The sequence below is a fragment of the Syngnathus scovelli genome, chromosome 10 (assembly GCF_024217435.2).
Source record: "Syngnathus scovelli strain Florida chromosome 10, RoL_Ssco_1.2, whole genome shotgun sequence".
Lineage (NCBI taxonomy): Eukaryota > Metazoa > Chordata > Actinopteri > Syngnathiformes > Syngnathidae > Syngnathus > Syngnathus scovelli.
The window spans coordinates 3,172,404-3,194,022 of NC_090856.1; the positions used below are offsets into that span (position 1 = coordinate 3,172,404).

At 46.3% G+C, this 21,619-nt stretch overlaps 2 protein-coding genes and 1 long non-coding RNA gene across 9 annotated transcripts; all 3 read right to left on the reverse strand.

Moving 5' to 3' along the window:
• Positions 1–245: 245 nt before the first annotated feature.
• Positions 246–2,700, reverse strand: LOC125967125 (uncharacterized). The gene is made up of 2 exons (XR_011087534.1): positions 2,458–2,700; positions 246–697 (listed from the first exon to the last, which is right to left on the reverse strand). It is a non-coding gene; the product is annotated as an uncharacterized lncRNA (long non-coding RNA).
• Positions 2,701–3,259: 559 nt separating this feature from the next.
• On the reverse strand, positions 3,260–12,610 carry kdr (kinase insert domain receptor (a type III receptor tyrosine kinase)). 2 transcript variants are annotated; one of them, XM_049717805.2, is made up of 30 exons: positions 12,382–12,610; positions 11,797–11,890; positions 11,517–11,719; positions 11,321–11,442; positions 11,082–11,250; positions 10,828–10,967; positions 10,537–10,720; positions 10,355–10,475; positions 10,125–10,291; positions 9,890–10,046; positions 8,972–9,092; positions 8,796–8,907; positions 8,385–8,732; positions 7,963–8,109; positions 7,768–7,899; positions 6,688–6,794; positions 6,249–6,384; positions 5,978–6,082; positions 5,807–5,920; positions 5,637–5,725; positions 5,425–5,569; positions 5,266–5,357; positions 5,070–5,192; positions 4,880–4,991; positions 4,705–4,804; positions 4,521–4,626; positions 4,315–4,439; positions 4,156–4,231; positions 3,948–4,021; positions 3,260–3,872 (listed from the first exon to the last, which is right to left on the reverse strand). In XM_049717805.2, exons 1-30 carry the CDS (start codon positions 12,434–12,436, stop codon positions 3,647–3,649), a joined length of 4,002 nt encoding a protein of 1,333 aa, XP_049573762.1. In that variant the 5' UTR covers positions 12,437–12,610; the 3' UTR covers positions 3,260–3,646. The 2 variants fall into 2 exon arrangements, with proteins under 2 accessions (XP_049573762.1, XP_049573768.1); XM_049717811.2 differs by having other exon boundaries at positions 11,082–11,247; positions 12,382–12,609.
• A 224-nt stretch (positions 12,611–12,834) lies between these two features.
• Positions 12,835–19,110, reverse strand: exoc1 (exocyst complex component 1). 6 transcript variants are annotated; one of them, XM_049717823.2, is made up of 21 exons: positions 18,997–19,110; positions 18,418–18,549; positions 18,205–18,335; positions 17,974–18,133; positions 17,769–17,786; positions 17,115–17,302; positions 16,799–17,026; positions 16,589–16,721; positions 16,408–16,517; positions 16,114–16,182; positions 15,699–15,848; positions 15,470–15,578; positions 15,141–15,185; positions 14,861–15,024; positions 14,695–14,802; positions 14,423–14,502; positions 14,111–14,339; positions 13,859–14,042; positions 13,600–13,799; positions 13,346–13,540; positions 12,835–13,256 (listed from the first exon to the last, which is right to left on the reverse strand). In XM_049717823.2, exons 2-21 carry the CDS (start codon positions 18,539–18,541, stop codon positions 13,104–13,106), a joined length of 2,778 nt encoding a protein of 925 aa, XP_049573780.1. In that variant the 5' UTR covers positions 18,542–18,549; positions 18,997–19,110; the 3' UTR covers positions 12,835–13,103. The 6 variants fall into 6 exon arrangements, with proteins under 6 accessions (XP_049573780.1, XP_049573790.1, XP_049573802.1 ...); XM_049717833.2 differs by lacking the exon at positions 17,769–17,786; XM_049717845.2 differs by lacking the exon at positions 16,114–16,182.
• Between the last annotated feature and the right edge of the window lie 2,509 nt (positions 19,111–21,619).

Below are 21,619 nucleotides of genomic sequence, written 5' to 3' on the forward strand. Positions count from 1 at the left end.
GCGACCCGGTACCAAGTAACACACGGACCGGTTGGGGACCTCTGGTGTAGACAATCATAACAATTTGGGTGGTCAGATCGGCTGCGCCTTATGATGACGTCACGCTACGGCAACTCTTATTGGACTAATTACACCACACCCAACAAATTAGCATAAATTATAAATTATCATAAATTATCATACGGAGTGCAATATTGCTAACTAATGTGAAAACGTACCATAATTAAAAAAAAACGGTCAGAAAGTGTTCTTGTTTTCCTTTATTTGCGTTTGCTCATTTAATTCACATCAAGGCCTGAACATAAAATTTATAATACAGAGATTAAAAACAAACTCTACATATTTTTCTTGGCCTTCAAAAGGAGTCGGAGCTTCAGGTCAATGAGGCATATCGCCGCTCGCCTCAATCCATCACCCACATGTCTCCATCCCTGTGACAGGCTAACATCATCTTTGAGTCAGAGCAAGTCCATCAGTCATCCGTCATGATGTTTGTGGCGGAACAAAGCCAGTCCATCGCTCAGTTGAAGGGAGATACGGACGTGAGGCATCCCGATGACAGACGACGGCGATGGCCCGTGTCTGGTGTCACTCGTGCAAACCTGTAAGGCGAGACTACTCCTCTGTGATCAGCGCCTTTGCTATTTTCTCAACCTTTAGTTCTATGAAGACACATGGATGCTTGGTTTGAGTACACCTGCAGAATAAAAAAACAGAACTTCCCAATGACAAAAAACTCAAGTTTCTTTTATAATTCACCATTGTCAGAAAACAATTTTCTAGGAAAGGTTTGTCACTGAACAACAGACACTTGGAAATGGTCCATCAAGGAAATCTTTGAAACAAACAAAAAAACAGGTGTGCTTTGTTGACAGTTTTTTTTTTTTTTTTGTGGATCTGCCCAAGGTAGTTTTTTCTACCAAATTCCACTTTGCTACATGATTCTGCCAATAATGACTTCCCAAAATAAGAGCTCGGCCCAGCTTCCAAGCCGTCACGTAACATGTCGGGGCTGGAATTGTACCACACTCACTGAACTATGGGGAGCATGCAAGGAATCTTGTGCAAGAACACGTTCCTTGGCGGACACGGTCTATGTAACACATGGACACGGGCTACTAACTCTTGTACGTCTGTAGCAATATCGATGTGTTTGGTGGTGTTTTCAGGTGTGTGGGGGGCCAGCCAAATTCAATTGGTCAAGACTTTCCCATGGTGGTTTTCACCAGCTCGTAAGAGGAAATGAATAATGTGGGCCAACATTGTTTTAGCGCAGCGTAAACATGTGCAGCTGCATTGTCGTGTGTTTATATGAAACAGTTGGCTATTATTATGTGTGGGACAAAGCAGGAAGTGCCGGTAACGTCCATTCACAAATTTCTTGCAGGGGTCGAGCAGCTGTCAGGATGTCATGACCACACTAAAAGGTTGCCGCACCGATTAACTTACAAAAAAAATCTGAAGACCCTTCATTTTTATATTTTATATTAGAGAATTGTGCAAGTCTGTCCGATAGCTTTGTGACACAAACCGTCTGACCTTCTGACAGACTTTTTTGATGGGCCTGTACAAGCGGCATTTACATGACAACCTGAGATAAGGCAGCCAGGGAGTTTATCTGCAGCGTGTCTGTCAATCAAATCACTGTACGTGCATGTGTGTAGGTGCTCTTGTCTCTTTATCGACATTTGGCACAACCCTTCAGATTGAGGGATGTGGTCTGTGTGTGTGTATGAGCGTGTGTGCGCTCTTGCCTATCTAACTTTTCATGACACAACCCTTGCATCGGTTCTTTCTCTGCTCGTATGGCACAACCTCAACTGTCAATAGCCTAATGCTAATGTAAAACAAGAAAAAAACATTTTTGGCAAGATTTGGAAATATAGTGACTTTCATAATAATCGTGCTATCAGGTGTGTTATTATTTTTTCATCTTGCTCAACTTTTGGCAACTTACCTCATTTGCAGACATTTCATGTGCTCTTGTTTTTCTATATAAATGTGTCACAATAAATTTTGTGTGAGCTCATGTGCATGTCGCGTGGCAGTGAATAAACAAAGGAGACAACCCTCCCCCATCAGACAGCGTTGATAGACAGTTTTTTTTTTCCTCCGGGAATATCAGACGTCCTGATTGCAATATCCAGATTTGTTATCGCTCTTTTCAATCTTATTTATTAAACAAGGCGTCTGACAGCTGCAGGTGTGTGCGTGCGTGGGTTCAGTGATATGATCAGGCAGGTGAGTGGAAAGGTGCACTGCGTGATCATGCAAGAGACTCAAATCGGGGCGGTGTCCGTAAAAGGATTATACAGCAACATACCTGAGCATTCCTGGAAGTAAATTACCCATAATTATTAACTTTTGATGCATACAAAGAAGTAAAGTCAAATGCTTCCGTTTACACCACAAATGGTACCTCGATTACTTTTGAAGATATGCGGCATGAAATTTTACCTTCTCCACTTTGCTCCAGCACGCCAGCCATGTCTGTATTTAGTAAAAACAGAGAAGTCCGTTTTCTCGCTCACTTCAGGACAACTTCATCTCCATACGTATAAACAAGCTCAACTTATTTGTTTAACTACAGTGACACCTGCTGGACTGAGAGGCTCTTTACACCTCAAGCTCCTACGTCACATATGACCGCCATGCGTATACAGTGATCCCTCGCTACTTCGCGTTTCGTTTATCGCGGCTTCATTACATCGCGGATTTTTTCTTTTTCAAATTAAAAAACAATTTAAAAAAATACTTCTAAATTGAGGAAAGATGTGTCTAACCTTTAGGGCAATGTAGTATGTTTATTTACATTCCTTTAGAAGTCCGTTTTCGCGTGTTAGCACGATTGTGAATTAGCATCTTTCTGCTAACTCGTTAGCCTGCCCAGTACTTTTTGTTGATGACCGTACTTTGTGGATTTCACTTATCGCGGGTATATTTAAAGAGAGAAAGAGAGAGGGAATGGAGAGAGACAGAGCGATAATGACAGTCCGTCGTACGATAACGAGCTATAATTAGCACCGTTTGTTTTCTGAGATGGCAGACAAAACACATTAGTAGTACGTTCCCACGCACCTTCGTCACTCGTCAGATCCCGAGAGATGACGTCAACACTCATTCTTACAAGACAAGGGTTAAGCTCCTGTACGTTTGCCTTATGCATCCTGTTTTTGGTTAGAAGCAGCCATTTTGGGTGTTTGTTGACAAAGTATGGAATGGTAAAATGACACTGAAGTTGAAAGAATCTACACTAAAGTACTTTTTATATTTATTAGTGGGGAATTCTGAAAGATTTGAGAAAATTACCTACGTGAATTCTTTAGCTTACATACTGTAATACAGGTACAAATAAGAGACTGTACACAAAGAAGAAATGAGAACTGCCTCCTCTGGCACACAAAAGCATTCCGCCACATGACGCCACAATCTCAAAATTTCCAGCGGCATTTCCGGCCGGACAGGAAGCGAGTCCTACTGTTAACTCACTGAGTAAACATGATAACCGCGTATGGTTTACAGCCACTCGTCAGTCAACCTTCATTTTTCTTCCGGTTGATTTATGACGCCAACAACAACAGCGCTGCAGCTCTACACATTGTTCAACAATTTAAAAAAAAAAATGTACAAGCGGATGGTTCCGGGGTCAGACGGGCGGCGTGCTGTAACGGATCTCCGCGCCGAATTTGGGCACGGGAGGCGCAGGTGGAGTCTTCTGCTTTTTTAGGAGCATGCTGTGCTTGACGATGGCCTCCTCGTTGGCGTAGATGGGCGCGTCGGCGTCGTCCGAGTGGTAGCCCGACTGGTAGCCGCTCGTCTGGTTGGAGGACTCGGACGCCAGGGATTCTTTGCTTTTGCAACGCATCAGCTGGCTGATGGGGGTAGACCACATGATGTCACTCGATCATTTATTAGCACTTTAGCTCGATGTCGAGTGGCGTGCTTACCTCAAGTTGGGCGTCATTGAGAGCTGCGGACTCGAACTTATCACTTCCTCAGGTGAACAGTCCATGTGACCCTCCTAAAGTATATGAAAAAAATTGTAATATAATATTAAAAAAAATCAGAATATTACAACTATTCTAATATATTTCTGATATTCCAGAATTTATTGACATTATTTTGTCAGTATTTATCGTATTGACTGTTTCTCACCATGACGCTGCTGTGCTCCACAGGGACATCATCAAAGGTCTTCACGCTAAGCCTCCGACTGCACATTTCGCCCTGCCTGCACCCCGACAACACATCCAAATGTCAGCGGATGAGCTCACGTACCAGGAACGTAAAATTTTTAGTATATATTACGCAGACCCGAGAGCAAGAGCGTTGTCATAGTGCGGCTGAGCTTCCAGGTTGTCTCTGTTCTGAGGCGTGGTGTAAGACAGAGCTCCCGCCGCGTCGCCTTCTGCCTTCAGTGGGATGTAGTCCTTGCCGTCCTGGAGGAGACAGCGCCGGTTTTCATGTTAGGCTATTTTTTTCTCGGGAGACTCTAAGTTTAAATGGGCAAATGTTGGAACCTGATGAGCGCTGGCCTGCAGCAAATTGCCCAGATGCTCCACCAGGTCCGCAAAGGTAGGCCTGTCCGTGGGACGGTCCAGCCAGCAGTCCAACATGGTCTGGTATCTGTCAAAATAATTGGTTATGGAGGACTCAGAGTGACAATATATCCGAGTAAGTCACGAGAATCTCCTTATCACTCACATCTCCGAGGTGGCGTACTCTGGTGGTCTCATCCTGGTGCCTTCTTTAAGCCGTCGGCAGAAAGTCTCGTCGATGCACACGCCAGGATAGGGAGATGCTCCTGGAGATGGGACAAAAGTCTTTTTTAATACCAAAACAAAGACTAGCCTGTGCAGATTTAATCGAGTTAGTTTACCCAGCGAAAAGATCTCCCAGAGAAGGACCCCAAAGGACCAGACATCACTTTGGGTGGTGTACACCCGGTCGAAGATGGTCTCTGGCGCCATCCACTTCAAAGGAAGCCGTGCCTACAGGGAAAACCAGACATGTGTGCTGTTTTTGCCACGCTCGTGACTCGTCTCACATGCAAGCCCGAGGGAACTCACATCTCCCTTGCGAACGTAATCCGGGTCTTTGTAGACATCCCTAGCCAGGCCAAAGTCACAGATCTTTACCACGTTGTTCTCCGAGAGCAAGATGTTCCTGGCGGCCAGATCTCTGTGGATGCACTGAAAGCGCATCGACGTGGTTAACGTCCACGTGGAGGAAATCTGGTTGGACCTCCGTGTTCTCGGATTTCACCTTGCGAGAGGACAGGAACTCCATTCCTTTGGCCACCTGGAAACTGTAGCAGATCAGGTCCTCCATGGTCAGGTGGTCATCATCTGTGCTCTCTGTAACGCATGGCGGGTGTTAGGAACAACAGACGTGGAGGAGAAGATCAAACTGGGATTTAAGTACCATCCTGGGGTGTCAGGTGGCTGCCTGAAGCTCTGTCGGCAGTCCCGGTGCAGATGTCCAGCTGAGCGATCTTCCCCAGGCCGAGATCACCTTCGGTCACGTCGACTTCTGCGGCCGTCCACCTTTGGCTGTCTGTTCTCTTTCTCTGAGGAGGTCAGAAGAACAAAAATGAAGATCTAGTCACCATCAAGTGCCATCTTTGATCCATCTACCTTATACGGGCTGTATTCTCCACGTTTGCTCTTCAAGTAACTGGAGAGGTTTCCGTGTTTGCAGTACTCCACGATGACCATGAGAGGGCCTAAAGTGGCATTGAATGAAACGTCATTGCGTCACAAGTTACTCTCATGGGGAAGGGGGGGGGGGGGGGGCGAGCACTCACCACCAGGCTTGGTGCAGGCTCCCAGAAGGTTGACCACATTCAGATGATGTCCAATATGGATCAGGATCTTCAATTCTGACATCAAAGCTCGGAACTCGCTGGACGTGGCTCCCTCTGCCACACCACAACGTTTGACCTCTCTCTTCTATATAAATATTGATTATAACTCACCTTTAAGCATCTTAACGGCCACGGTGGTGCAGGTGGCGATTTTCTCGATCCCGAAGGCGGCGGCTTCCACAACCTGACCGAAAGCGCCTCGTCCCAGCGGGTCACCTTTAAACGAAGTCAATCTGATTGTTGGACTGATGCTGCGTTCAATGATACTGGGAAATATCACACTTAGAGCTTACCAGTAGACATAAATTAATTATTTTACATTACTAACTGGAAACTAATTTAAAAATCATAGCTGGGAATCCAAAGTGTATTCTTCACGTACCAAGCTTTAGCCTGTCCCGAGGGAACTCCCACTTGTTTGCGTCGTAAGTGAGCCGTTCGCACTGCTCGTCCATGGGCACGTCCTCCGAATCCAGGATCATGGAGAGGTAGCCCGTCTTGAGATCGCCACGGTTGGCCTGAAACGGTTTGCATGACAGAGCGGTATTGTTGGCGGGTTTACAGTGAAGCCAGTGAAAAGGGGCCCGATGGGTGTACGTGACTTCTGAGGGTAGAAAATGACCTCGCTGCCCTTGGACACAAAAGACAGCGGTCGCTTCTAATCAGTCATACTTGTGTGTAAGTGTGTGTGTTTCACCAGTGCTGGAAATGGAATGAATCGTGCGTGAGAACATTGCGGTCGTGTCGAAGCTTTTGTGAGAAAATAAAATCTGTGTTCAGTAAAGAATATTTCTGTAGCCATTTTAGGTGGAAGTTCTTACTCGTTTTCTCCTACGGAAGACAAAGACGAGGAGTAGCCATAAAAACATGGCGAAGACCACCGAGCCGATGGGAACGATCAGCTCCACGTTGGTTTTTTCCTCCGCGTCTGAAAGCAGCACAAAGCAAAAATGCAGAAAATGGAGGGAATGACTAAAATTTGGACTTCCCGAAAATCCCCCCCCAGAAAATACAGATGGTCATGAAATATGTCGATGCGGGGATTCATCACCCCAATGAGGGACGGTTCAATTTGTGTTTGGCTCGTGCATGCATTAGTGTCAGAAATATTTCATGTGGTCATCGTAACACGTTTTCGTTGGCCAAAGTCAATCGTACAAAGAGTTCTCTCTGTCTCTTGTGCACGCGTGCTAATTTGTGGTGTCTAGCTCATTAGCAGAGGCGCCGCCCCTTGTTCGAAGAAGGTCCACATTCTGCTGGCAAGGCCCGGGTCACGTAGACGGCTTTGTCTCCCGGTGGTCGCCTCAGACGAGAGAACCGAAGCCCGAGTAGCCCCCCCGAAAAAAAAACACCACAACTCTTTGTCCTCTATAGTCGTCCCATTGTTTTGGATTTAGAAACTCCCGGGAGGATTGAGTACACAAATGGAGCTAGCTTCCTGTCATGAGGAAGTTCCCCTCCTTTCAAATGTTTGATATGAAATAATACAAAAAATAAAATTAGCCTTGAGGTTAAATATAAATGAGATTACTTTAGCCAGGAGGATTCAGGCTGAACAATATGTTAATGTCAACAAACAGGAAATGGCGCTTCCCATTCTGGAATACTGGAGATAAAATTCCGCCTCTAAGCTGTGTATAAGATTAAAAAATGCCACATCGTAGCAGAACAAATATATAAACAAGTCATTTTAGTCATGTTTTGCAAGTAGACGTTTGCTCTGACCAATCAGAGGACGGCTAAATGATGACATCATCAACTCTAAAAGTAAAATAGGCCAGCACTACTGATTTGGAAGGTTCTGGGCAGATTCAATTGACATGACTACACTCCCAAATATCAAGGATAAATTGGAAGCAGCCAATTAGCTATGCTAATGGATAAGCTAGCTCCAGACTGACCTTCTGTAGTCAACACGGCTTGCGAGGTGTCGCATCCTCGGCTGTTGCAAGCAGAGCAGCTGTACAAGCCGCCATCGTCCATCTTGACACGCTGGATGGTGAGCAGATGACCACGCCGACTCAGGATCACACCTGAAAAGGAGTCACGAGGGTATTCGAGAAAGCCTGACATGGGTTTAAATAGAATAGTCTTACCGGAGCCTTCAACCACAGTCTGGTTGTTTTTGGTCCACACCACCGTCGGGTCGGGCGTGCCGGCGGCGGCGCACAGGAGCGAGACAGTGGCGCTCACGTTGACTTTTTGGTCGGTGAGGTTGTTGAGGATCCTCGGCGCCTCCAGACCTGCAATATATTGACAGTTGACTGAAAGTAATAAACGGATGTCCAAAGGGTTGTAATTGCCTATAGATGCCACAGGAGGGCGACAAAGCCTATTTGTCGTCTAGATAAGATTATGGCGTGACAAAATGCTCGCTTAATAGCTGCTAGCATGATTTCTGTCATATTTTTGGACATTTTGAATTTTTGGGTCTGATTTTGGGTCGCTTTTTTTGTCTGAAGTTCATAAAAACAAAATGCAGCATTTGTAGGTTGACAAATTCAAAGTGTTATTCCACCTTTGAGTGATAGGTGGCGCAGCAGACAAGTCCTCTCCCTGGTCTTGAGGCTCTCCACCTGGCAGGCGTACAGGCCCTCGTCCCGTCGGGAAGCATAGGGAAGCACTAGCTCCAAACTCACGTTGGCGCCACGCTCGCCATTGGACGTGTCGAGGCGAAGCAACGGCGTTGGCGGCAGCGCCAACGAGCGGCACGGTTGCGCGGCCGCCGCCCGCTCCCACCCGGAACTGTTGGAAACGCGGAACCAGGCCAGGTTGCCGTATATCAACCCGTCGACCTTGCAGCGGAGAGACACGTGGTCCTCCTCCAGAGGTTCGTTGGACGGAGACATGCTCAGCTCCAGGCCGCCTGCAGACACAAGTGGTAGAGTTAAACCCAAAATTTTCGGCGTGCGTAGAAGATCATACTCACGTGTCACGTGGAAGAAAATAACACGGGAATCCTTTCCCACTTTGTTGGCGGCCGTGCATCGGTACAGGGCGTCGACTTTGGCTTCGTGGAACTTCAAGGAGCTCACCATTTTCTGTCAGCCAGAAAGTTTTTTGTTTTCCTGGGCAGTGTAGCTTAAAATAAAAGTCTGAACGTACCTTCTGGCCATGATCCACATCAGTGGAGATCTGCTCCACACGGTTGTGCGCGGTGCCGTTATGGATGTCACGCCAAGCTTTGCAGTAGACTATTTGCTCCTCAGATTTGGACAGTCCTGGCCTGTGTGACCAAAAAAAACAAATAAAAGTAGGTGAAGCGTTATAATAGAAACTGTCCAAATAAGCAGCAGAGGCAAAAAGATGATGAAATATTACACCCAAAAAACATTGTGCAGGAATTTAAGCTAATAAAAAGATGTGGAAATTTCATAAAAAAAAATAAAATAAATAAATAAATAAATAAATAAAACCAGATAAAATTACCCCAAATCTGACCAAAATCTGACAAATATGTCAAAACACGGTTTTACCAAAAAAATAAAAAATAGAAAACAAACATTAAATTTGACAAAAAGAAGCTGGCAAAAAAAATAAGACAAAGGTCTGCCGGTGAAAAACTAAAAATACTGTATAATATTGAATCTGACAAAACTGACAAAAACACTCCCAAAATAACCTGACAAATCTGACAAACTTTGATAAAAAAAAAAAACCTAAAAAAATTCCCTCTACATGTCAAAAACATCACCAAAATGTCCGCCCAGCCCAACTTCCCTTGTTTTGCTACGCTGCATTTTGAGCTTCAATGAAACCGACTTCTCAAGGACGACCGAAAAAGACAGATGGGACCACAACAGGAAAGCTAACGCGGGATGGCTACAAGGAAGCGGCGAGATGTGCTGCCAGCAGATAAGGAACCCTCTCCGTGCGCTTCTTCAGGCTCTTGTGTAATCGCTTTGTCTCAAAATGGACACTGTGTGGTCTTCCAAGTCGCATCTGGTCATTGTCTCCACCTGTGTTTTGTCAACATTCCCTTTCCCGGTGGCGGGAACATCTACTGAAGTTCTTCAAACTCACACAAAAGCCTCGGGACAGTTGTCGGTGGACATCCACTGCCACTGGATGTACGTGGGAGTGGGAAAACCTCGGGCGGTGCATCGCAGCGTCGGGGTGCTGCCGTACAAAAAAACGTCCGTGTCCACCGCCACTTCCTTCTCAATGATATGAGGAGGAACTAAAATGGGAGAAAACGACAGTTACGGACACCGCAGGCCCACGGGCGGAATGACTGCAGGTTCTGATAAAAACGTGCCATTAACCAGAAGCTGGAAAGATCTCCTTTGCTCATCTTTGGTGACTTTGTTGCTGAGGACGATAGTGTAGTTCCCCATGTCGGTTTCGGTGACGCCGCGAAAGATGAGGGCGTCGCTTCTCTGCTTGATCCGGTGGTCTTCCTTCAGCGGGAGGCCATTTTTGAACCTGCAGTGACAAACATCAGGATCTGGAGTGACCTCAAAAACAGAAAATCGAGTCTCCACTTACCATTTAAAGCTCGGTTCGGGGTAGGCTGTGTAGCGAACGGGTATGGTGGTGGGTGACAAGCCTCCCATATTCACCTCCCATACTTTGGTCCAAGGCTCCTTGATGTCAATGAACGGCTTTTCTGGAAACGGTCCCAAAATTCAGCCGGGTGAATCATTTTGATTCATTTTGAACGAACATACCGTAAACCTTGAGGAAGGCTGTGACGCTTTTCTCCATGGCTCCACTGGAGGCCGTGCAGGTGTATTCTCCGGTGTGTTCCACGGTCACGTTGTCCACCACCAGTGTGTTGGATAACTCCAGAGAATCCCACAGCTTCTTCTTGTACGGCGTCATGTGAGCCGCCCTTGAACCGTTCCCCGCTATCTGAAGGTGAGAATCCAGGTGGTGATTATATGGCCAGATGATAGGCCGAACAAAGCTAGCATTAGCGGCTAACTTACGAGCCACTAGCTGGAATAAAAATGGCTCACCAGAGGTTGGCCGGCGTGCGTCCAGTTGAACTCGATGCCCACGTTGAGTTCAGTGTACGCGGTACAGCTGAGCACCAGACGCTCACCGACGGACAGCCTGACTTGCGCGGGGGTCAGAATGAGGTCGTAAATCTTGTATCCTGCGGAAGAGGGCGGACGGGTGTTTAGGGAGGTGGGGGCTACGCACGGACAGTCGGCAGGCCGCCCCGCTTCCATTGTTCTCCCGAGACTTGTTAGATGTTTCTGTTTCTCACCCACAACAGCCACCACGTAGAGGGGGGACTTGAAGGTCTCGTCGCCGATGCGGGTCTGGCAGGAGACCACGCCGGCGTAGCTGATTAGATGACTAGGGATGGTGAAGCCGGTTCTGGCGTCCCACAGGGAGTCTTTCCCATCTGGATGGAACTCTTTGTTTGGATACTTCTGACAGACAGGGAGGTGTTGAGTTTGAACAGAGAATAGACCTTGAGATAGAAGGTCAAAAGAAACTTACAGTATGAAGTGTCACGTTGAGGTTCTCCAGAGATCCTCGGCACGGTATGACCACCCGCTCGCCTTCCCGGATGAACACCACCTCGTATTCCTTCTCGGACGGAACAAACGGCACCTTGTCATCTGTAACCACAAACGACTTGTCACGAAAAATCGCCTTCAAATACGGCAGGGCCATCTCGAACCGAAGACCGCACCATGAACAAAAACGTGAACCGCCGTTGATGTCTTGCTGCTTTCCGTTTTGAGATTGCGGTAGGAGCATCGGTATTGTCCCGTTTCGTTGACGGTGGCGTTGGTGATCCGCAGCTCCGTGCAAAAGAGACCCGACCCGCTACAGTCGCTGATGGAAAAGCGAGCGCTGGTGGGAGGGGTGGTCCAACGCAGGTACTGGCGGCCGCTGCGGAAGGTCCATAGGGTTTCATAAGGCGGTTTTCCGTGGTGTGAAACTGGAGGGGCATTAAAGGGCGGACGTACCTGCACGTGAGCTCCAGGTTGTCGGATTTGTTCATCCGATGGACGCCGTGGATGTTCAGCAACGGTGGGTCGGAGGTGAAGCGCAGCTCGATAGCTTTACGCAGACAAAGTGGGAGGAGTTAGTACAATGAATAGTAGTTGCCTAGCCAAAATTGAAACGGAGGGCGGCCATTTTGGTTTGAAGCCGACACGTTGGGTCTCATAGATTTGTCTTTATAGTGCTTGAAAGATTACAAACATTTATTTCAGCAATTATCACAAGTAATCAACCCACAAGAACACATTTTTGTGCGCCTGTGGCTCCTACATCCCAAAGCGGCAACAAAATGGCGGATCTGTGTCAAAACAGGAAGCCGGGAAAGATGGGCCGGGTCAGGCTCAATAGGCTCGAGCCCTAGCGCGGCCTAGGTGGAGTTCCTGTTTCAGAGGATACGGGCTGACCCCCACCCAGCTCACGTCAGCAGACATTGTGTGGAAAAAAAACAAGTCACACAATGGAAGCTTACGCAAACTATTTTACATTTAAAACAGAGTAAATTCTAAATCCCATTAAAACAAGACCCAATAAGAATGAAATGGCCTTACCAGCACCATAGCAAAGTTCCAAACTAAAAACAACAATAAAAAGTGCCCGAGCCATTTGCCCATAAATGGACTCCGGGAATAATTCGGGAAAAAGTCGACGGAGGGAAATAAACCAATCCTTTCAAAAGCGATCCATGGAAGCGGTGTGCTGAAGAACCGGCGGCCAATGCTCAGCTGCAGGTCCCCCTTGGAGGTGGATGTGCTTCTGAGAGGGGCAGAGGGAAGGCACTGGAGCTGGCCAGCCTGCAGGGGAGGAGCATCCCAGGCTGAGAGGACAGACACCACGACTTTACTTTGATCTGCTGCTGATATAAAATACCTTGGATAAATAAAGGTTAACTAGCTAAATAGACAAACTAGATTATTATTATCTTTTCAATTAGCTATATCAGATACTTATTCCAGCCAACAACCTGCAAATATTAATACATTTAATAATGGGTAACTCAAGAATATGACACATTTCATTTATTTGAAAGGAAAATATTTTTTGTCAGGTTATTCGATTCAAAAAAAAAAAAAAATTGATGACTACAATTTTATTAAGAGCATGGAGCAAAGGAATAAATTGAAAGAATAAAGTGAAGGTCAGCGTAGTGACCTTATAGTTAGCACATTTGCCTTGCAGTTCTAAAGTTCACCTCCAGGGGGGGCTGGATGAATCAACACATATTTTGCATGTTTATCCAGAGTGTGTCAGTAGTGAGTCACCGTCAGAAGGTCTAATGGGATTGAGCAATGCTGGAGAAATACTCCAGCATGTCCTGGATGGTAAACTCCATGGTGATTCCGGAACCGGGGTAACATCTGCCGATCAAGTCTTCAAAGTGTTTATACTGTCGGATGAACTCGTCTTGCGTGGAGTGCCAAACCACCTGCGGCGAGCGCAAACGAGGGAGGAAACGTTAAGAAAATAAAAGAGAGGGAAAAAATGAATTCCATTTTAATTTGAATTCATCCCTACCTGGAGCAGGCTTTCTTCTTCGCACAAGTGTTTGTCCACCTTCTTGTAGAGGTTATCCAGTCCCTTCTTGACCTCTTTTCCGGGGTACTCTTTGATGACCTTGCGGAGCTCCTGCTTGTTGAAGGCCAGCTGATAGCTCACCTCCTCCTCGCGGATCCCTTGGGCCACGCGGGCTTCCACGCCTTCGAAGAAATGCTGCAACACAGCCATGAGGATGATGATGATGATGATCAACATTTTTTTTTTTGCCTTACGTTGAGCTTTTCCAGAGGTTGTCCCAGAGAGTTGATAACGTAGGACTGCAGGTGGTCCGTGTATTTGTGCTTGGCCTCGCGCCTCTCGGTATCCAAACAGGAGATCTTCAGCCGAGACAGCGTGGAGAAGATGTGGTGGAAGTTCTCCATCATCACCACGTCCCGCGGCGTCTTCTGGCTCTCGTTGGCCACTTTTTCCACTGGAGGAACACGAAGCGCTCGTCAGATCTCGGGATTAAGTGTGAAAACGACGACTCACCGTTCATGAAGACGGCCCTGATGAGCTTGACGTAAGCTTTGTCCAGGTCCCCGCGACGTTCCGCGTTCCGGAAGATGGTCTCGGCCAACTCGGCGAACTCTTCAAAGCCCGTGACGAAAGGTAAGATGCCAACTTTGCTCTTCTTGGAAATTTTCACTTCCTCCATCTGTCTAATCTGGCCGGACTGCGAAGACGAAAGTAGATATAAAAAGTCTACACACCCCTATTCAAATTCAAACTTGAACTACTCACAATGCATTTATCAAAGTTTCTCTTGACTGTGACCAGCACGTTTCCCAGCGTGGTGCTGAGAAAAGACGCCGGGTCGACGTTCTCCGCCGTCCACACGTGGTGGCTCATCTTCACCAGCATGTAGAGCGAGTGGAAGCTGTCGATCTTGTCGCCTAGAGCGATGAGGCTGTTGAGCTCCGTCTCGATACTCTGGAAGACTTTATTCATCATCAGCCGGACCATGTCTTTGCTTCGCGGCGGAGGAAGCCGGAGAAAAACAGGAGGGATGGTGTGAAGATAATTGACGTCAATGAAGATAATGTGAGGACTCACTCTGAAGATAAGGAGTGTCTGTGTTCTGCCTGGGGAGGCATTCTTGATTGCACGCTGCCATCCGACTCCCTGGCTTCTTGCTGCCAAAAGCGATGGAAATAAAATATCATAACTCTTGCCAGACAATTCAAGGCGTTTATGAGTCCGTTTGTTTTTTGGAAGGAGAACTGAAAGCGTCGTGGGATCGCCAAGAGATCTTTGAAAATGCGATAGCGGTTGATAAAAGTCTGACATTACTTTAATGGGTTAGAAACAAGAAACTGAAACTGCACCAGGGGAGGTGGGACGCTCGAGTTCTGCTGCAGCTTGAAGAACTTGCTGATGAAGTCTTGCTCGGCGAGGCAGAGAGGCTCCAGCTCACTGAGGACCTGCTCGAATATCTGCAAGCAAAATTCGTTAAAACCCTTTTGGTCCGACCTTCCCGCGTCGGCGCCTCACCTTATCGAACTTGGTGCGGTCGGCCACGTCCAGGTCGGAGGCCGACATGTTGCCCATGTCCAGTAGCGAGGACGACTGCGAGCGCCGGCTGTTGGAGCCCTGCACGCTCAGCTTGTTCAGGCTGGAAGTAGACCCCGTCAACTTTCCTGAGCTGCCGTGAAGGCCTGCGTTGGAGGGAAATTGAAGATAAGCATCGAGGTGCGAGGAAACACGTAGATGTGAAGGTAACAGAAGCGGGCAGAAAGCATTGCGGGCCGGGGGAGGCTCTCTCTCCACTTACTTTCCGTCTCCTGTCTGAGCGCGCTCTCTTTCCGCGGAAGCGTGGCTGCAGCAGGTTAGCAAGGGCGGCCATCAAAGACACAAAGAGGTTAGGCTGAGAACATGCTGTTAAAGCCAAGCTGCAGAGGACAGACGGCAAGACGACAAACATCTCCCCCCGGAATGGTTTTGACGCACGGAAGGTGGAAAGCAGAACTGGCCGCTGAGATATTAAACAGATGGAGAAAGTAGCACCCAAAACTACTTTTGTCTAAATGACGCTCACTTGGTTTAAACACAAAGCGGACTAATTAAGAGTCGTGTCGTAAGGTTCTTCATCAGCCATCTTACCAAACTTGCCCTTGGCCTCCTTGCTCGTTCCCGCCATCTTGATCTTTGCTATCTCAAAGAAGTCTTTGATTTCTCGTTCGTACAGTCGACTCATGTAGTCCACGTAGGTCTGGAGAAGAAAAAAAAAATTAAATACGGACTGCAATTATGTGACTGAATACAAACAACGTGTAATTCCACAAGCTCAAGAGGAGCTCTCGGAGCGGAGAGGGCTGGCGAGAGGACTGACCCTGGACAGACCCTCGTACTTCTCCCGGTGGGTGATCTTCAGCCACTCCATGAGCTTAGCGTAGCGCAGAAGGTCCCGATGGAGGGGGCTGTGTTTGGGCAGGGTCAGCTCCATAGTGTGTTGGGACAGGGTGGAAGTCTGGTCGTGGCCCTAAATGGCACAAAAAGGAATATTAGGATCGTAAAGAACATTTTTTTTAGATCTACTGACAGCACTTATGTGACTTTTCCATCACAAACGGTTATTATTGTCATCTGCACTTCTCGTGTTACGCATGTTGGTTGCTTGTTAAGGATGTGAGTCCTTCAGCGGCAAAACAAAAGAGGTTCCTCTCCACTTTTGGATCAAGGGTGGTTAGAGACCAATTCCATGCACAGGAGATAGTTGTGGAGGGAGTGGGGGGGTGGCTACTCACTGGAAGTGACAAACAGGAGGACCTATAGAAGTGAGGGATGGTCATTTTGAAGTGACTGAAGTGGTTGAACTGACAGAGACAGAAAGAGCAGAGTGGAATAATTCAAAAGGGGGGGAGGGTGGACAATCCACAAGAAGATGAGGAGGAAGGAAGTGAGGAGGTCCAGGAAAGAGCGAGCGGAGAGCAAAACAGGAAGTCCACAGTCTTAAGCAGCAACAAGATCCAGTCTAATTTAGTGTCAACCAAATACTGTTTCATTCTGCCATTTAAAAAAAAAAAAACGAAAAATATTACCTGGTGCACAAAGACGTTGTTGAGATGATTGGTGAGGCGGCGAGCGAATGTGTCCCTCAGCTCGGTGAAGAGTTCCTGCTGCTGCTTCACAGCCATCAACTTGTCGTGACCTGTGGCGACATTTCTTACATGACACACGGAGAAAGCCGACATGATTTACGGCCAGCAAAAAAAAAATTACCGGGCAGGAAGGCCACGTTCATGCATTGCAGAAGGGCTTCGGTGCCATTGATGCAAGCCTCGATGCCTTTTGGAGAACTTAGGTCGCCGTCTCGCAGGGCTCTGATGTGGCCCTTGGACAGGTCCATGTTGTGCTAGGCGGGAAAAGATGACACGGTCGCTAGGCAACAAGGACAATCAGCAATTCCACAATCTTTTCAACGTTCCTCACCACGAGGAACTGGATCTCATCCAGCAGCTTGCCGTTGTTGGTGTTGCTGATTTGGATGAGTCGGTTGCTCTGCGAGATCTGGTCCATCTGGTCCTTGACGCTCTGGAGCATCTCTTCGTAGCTGCTCAGCTTGCCCTCGATGGTGTCCACCTCGCCCAGCGCCTCGTCCAGCAGCTGCATCAGGATGTTGACCTGCTTCTCCGACGCCATGATGGACTGGATGTTGGCCTGCAAAGTCACAAATGAGGAGGACGGAGAGCAAAGTCATGTGATGAAGAGTATTACAAAGTGTAAAATTGCTCGGTATGACACTCACCCCGTCGAGGACCTGCAGCTCCCTGGAGAGCTGCTCGGCAAAGGCCTCGGCGTTGGAGATGGCGTACTCGCACACCTCCATCATGCCCTCGATGTCCTGCTCCTCGCGGGTGCTTAGCTCCTGGTAGTCATCCAAAGCGTCCTCGTCGCCGCCGGCGACACTCTGGCTCTCGCCGCTGGGCACCGACTCTATTGACACACACAAACATATCAATAAATAAATGGAGGAGGACATTAGATGTTTTCTCTTCTGATCTACACACATTGGACTGACGGGTGAAGATATTGAGTGACAGGGAGTGGACATTTTCCGAGCTCATGAAAAGGTCACAAAGATGACTTTATAAAAATACACCAAAATAGATTACTGTTCATCTTAGACGTGTTCTTTCTGGTTCCTTAGTACTTATCAGCTAAAGGAGGTCTACACGAAACATCATGAACATCAGAACTTTGGTTCAATTAGGTTAGAAGAGAATTAATACACAAATACATTGGCGGCATGTTAAAAAAAAACGTGAGGAGTTAATAATACACAACTATTTCAATTTGGTGGCATGATTATGGGAATGAGACAAAATGGCGGCCGGTGATGCCGTGAAGAATAATGGAAAGGAATTGTGAGGATGGTGGGAAGGAGTTAAGTCCTACCAACCTTCCGCTTTAGGAAGTTCTGGCCAGAGAAAGTTGAAGAGTGAAAGAAGAAATTGAACACAGAAAGCCGTACCAGAAAGCAGAAAATACAGAGAAGGAGGATTGAGTAGGCACTCAACAAACATGCTTCAAAATAAAAGTCACAACGTCGAGTCTGATTTCGAAAGATAAGACAAGCCGATGGGAGGGGGAGAAACTTGACGCACCTTCAAGCAGCTGAGAACTGACATTGACAAACTCCACCTTCTTTCTCAGGTAGCGTTGGTTCAGCTTCCATATGCACGAGATGAATGAGTTCTTCTCGGCCGTGCTGCTGGCTACCCAGCGGTAGACCTTCTCAAAGTGAAGGTCGAACTCGGGGTTTTCCTGGAGAAAATGAAAGACTGGTATCACTTTTAAGGAAAGGATGAAGATTAGTTGGTGAAGCCTTCTCCAACCTTGCTTGCATCTTTGGCGTCTACTTCGGTCAAATCACGGAGTTCCCACGTCAGCTGTCGTTTGTAAAAATCTCCTTTGTCGGATTTCTTCACCTTGACCACTTTGACCTGCACGGGCCGCTCGGTGGTGACTGGAACGATAAGGAAAAAGGAAATTAAATTCCCGTTCTCTTTTTTTAGTGGAAGATGAAGAAGAAGAAGATAAATGTCAACCTGTGGCACACAAAAAGCAGTTCTTCTTTTTCTTCCCCGCCTTGCAAACATTGACAATGCCCAGCAGACGCTCATCGTTGGGTGTGAAGATGTCTCGCTGGAGGGCGTGCTTGATGGCCGTCATGGTGGATGCTGTCAGAATTTATGGGAAAATACATATTACAAGAAAAACTTGGGAAGAAAGATTTTGAAAAATACTCTGACTACCATTTCCATCATCAGAATTGCAATTTAATATGCGATAATTTTATCAAGGACTTCTAATCATGTTTTTTTTAAACAACCATAAGCAATAACATTAATTAATAATATCAGATTAAGTACACATAAATGCGGTGGTGTTTTACGTTAGTTTAATTCAGATTTTTTTTATTTTTTGCGGTGAGAACGTTGCTACTAATGACAGCATCCTCACTGACTCCAGCTAATGCTAGCTGGAACGCGCTAACGACAGCCGACATTACATTTAAACTTCCCGGTTATGATAAATACAAGCGTAACAACAAGATGTTACCGTCCCAAAATGGAGGGTTAAATAGCAAACTGTAATAAATGAGTGACATGAAGGAAAGTCATTACATTGTTGGAGTTCAATCCACCACAGCGGTCCGTCCGCGAAGCCCCGCCCCTTTCACTTCCGGGTTGTGGAACAACATCACGTGATTGCTGACGTCAACATTTGCGCATGCGCCGTACACGGAGTTGGTCAATGACGTAGTTTTGATGATGATTTGTTGTTTATAAAAACAATTTGTGCGTTGATTAGTTGCAAAACTAAAGAAAAGCTTTAATTGCCCTGTAAAGTATTTACAGGGCATTAAATTTGATGTTTGCATGTGAAACACTGGATTTCACCCTAACCCTAACCCTAACCCTTGTTGCAATTAATACTATTTATGTTATGAATGACACAGAATGCAGTGAGTCATATGATGTTTAATAAGTGTTCTGCAGAAAATGCCTGGTGGTCCCATTTCCTTCCTAGGTGTTATTGTGAGGAGACTCCGCATTCCTCACCATAGTGAATGTCACTTGCATGACCTCATGTCTTTGTCATCATCGGTGCACCCCCGGGTGGTGTTTCCTATGATAAGATGACATTTTGCGATAAAATGCACTCATTAGTTTGCACAGGCACACCAAATGACATCAATCCCATTAAACTTGTTCAAGTTTGTTCACAAAATGCCCGTGAGAGAATCGGAATTGCAATCATATAAATGAAGAAAAAAAATGTCTGACAGTACTATTTGTTATTTGGACCTAGAAAATTGGGTTGACAATTTAATTTGGACATGCTGATTGGCATTTGGGAGTTTTGGGTAGTGAAGATTAAAATATTGCCCTCTCCCAAAAAACATAATAAAACTCCTACGCAATCAAAGCACAAATATTCTTTGTCGTAGTATTTCACATTAGGGAAGAAATGTGTGTTTGGGTCAACATGACAGTAAAATAATTCAGCAAGTGAACAAATGCACATGGCTGTTTTCTCCTCTTGTACTTTGAGCATTTGCCATATTTTTTACGCAGTCATCATGACTCATTTACCCTGATGTGCACTTCTGACGCTTTCATTTGCTCAAAGTCAAAAGGTCAGCCCTGACGTCGGTACGGCCGGCGCAAAACACAACAAAAGTTCCAAATTGGCATGACTGTGAAAGCTCGTTGAGGTAGAGTATCGGTCAAAGCGCCACGCGGGAGAGTTTGTTATTGAACGGACCGGGGAGGCCCCGAAAAGCGGTCAAATGAAACGCAGGTGAGTGGCAAACAGAGGGTCTCCTCCGTCATGGCTGCAGCCTCCATTTGACATTCACACTGCCGATGAGCGGCAGATAGCTTTTCTTATCACAGCCAGCTTGAAGTTTCTATCTGGATGGCATTTTAGGGGGGGCTGCAGTTTGCATCATCAGTCTCATCGATATGCACATAAATATATTTGCAAATTAAGCTTTATTGCACATATTAGAAGGCTCCCTGTTTCACGAAGGAGATGGAAACTTGGTATCCTCCAAGGCTAAACAACCAAGAAAATCAAGGGGTCAGACAGTTCCACTCCAGTCCTGTAGTTGGCAGTAATGCACATTACAAAACAAACTCTCCGGTCATTTTTTTATGCTACTTTATGTCTGTACGGCGACCTAGAGTGCCTTGAAAGGCGCCTTATAAATAAACTGTATTATTATTATTATTATTATTATTATTATTATTATTATTATTATTATTATTATTAAAACAACAAAGATTCAAGAACAAAAACACAACAAAATCATGCTGGTCTTATATGTTTTCCCAAGATGGAACTCAGACAGCAAATTAAATAAAACAGCAGGGGTGCCGAAATTGATCCCTGTGGAACACCATATGAGAGTGGGGCAGAGTGGAACTCAGAGGGCTAACAAAAGGTTCTTTCTGCCAAATTGGATCCAAACCATTCCAGAGCGCCTCTACTAACGAGCAAACGAGTCAACTGAACAAACACTGAACACTTGGAGGAGGTAATAAACAGAGCACCACTTGAAAGGAGTCCAAGCATACCTTGAGCCCCCCCAAAAAAAATGATTCCTACTTTAGAGGGCTGTAATCAGCACGAATGTCCTACTTTGGTAACCCCACGTTGAGGCGAGGCCTCTGCTCAGCCGCTGGCCAAATTGCATGTCAACGAAGCGCAAGTACGTGGATCCGCCGGAGCCGAGCGAGCATGAGAGAACCTATTACGTTCTTCGCTTGTTAGGAGTTGCGGGTTTAATCATGCGTGCCATTTTGCAATCATGTAATTTTCAAGCGTGTGACCTCGCAAAGAGTGCCTCTGCTTCGTCTGTGTAAAAAGGTGGAATAAAGGGAAGAGTGATGTCATGGTGGATGTTTGTGAAGGAAAAGGTAAAAATATCAGGCAGTGCACAAGGCTTTTATTATTTTTTTACAGTATACTGTTATTATCCAAATAAAACATCTAAAACCTTTACTCCAATTTATTCTTTTTTTTGTTTGCCAGACTAAATGTGTGCTTTTTTTCAGTCATATTTTTTTACGCAAGCAAAAAAATATAAAATACAAAAATATGGTGGCAGTGAATGAAATTCGACTCACTTCGCAATGAGCAGCAGTCGGCAGTGAACAAATCAAAACGCCTAGAGTGTCAATAATGTTGGGTTAGTCAGCGTCCTAATTAAAATCATAAGCTCACGGTGATATGATATTA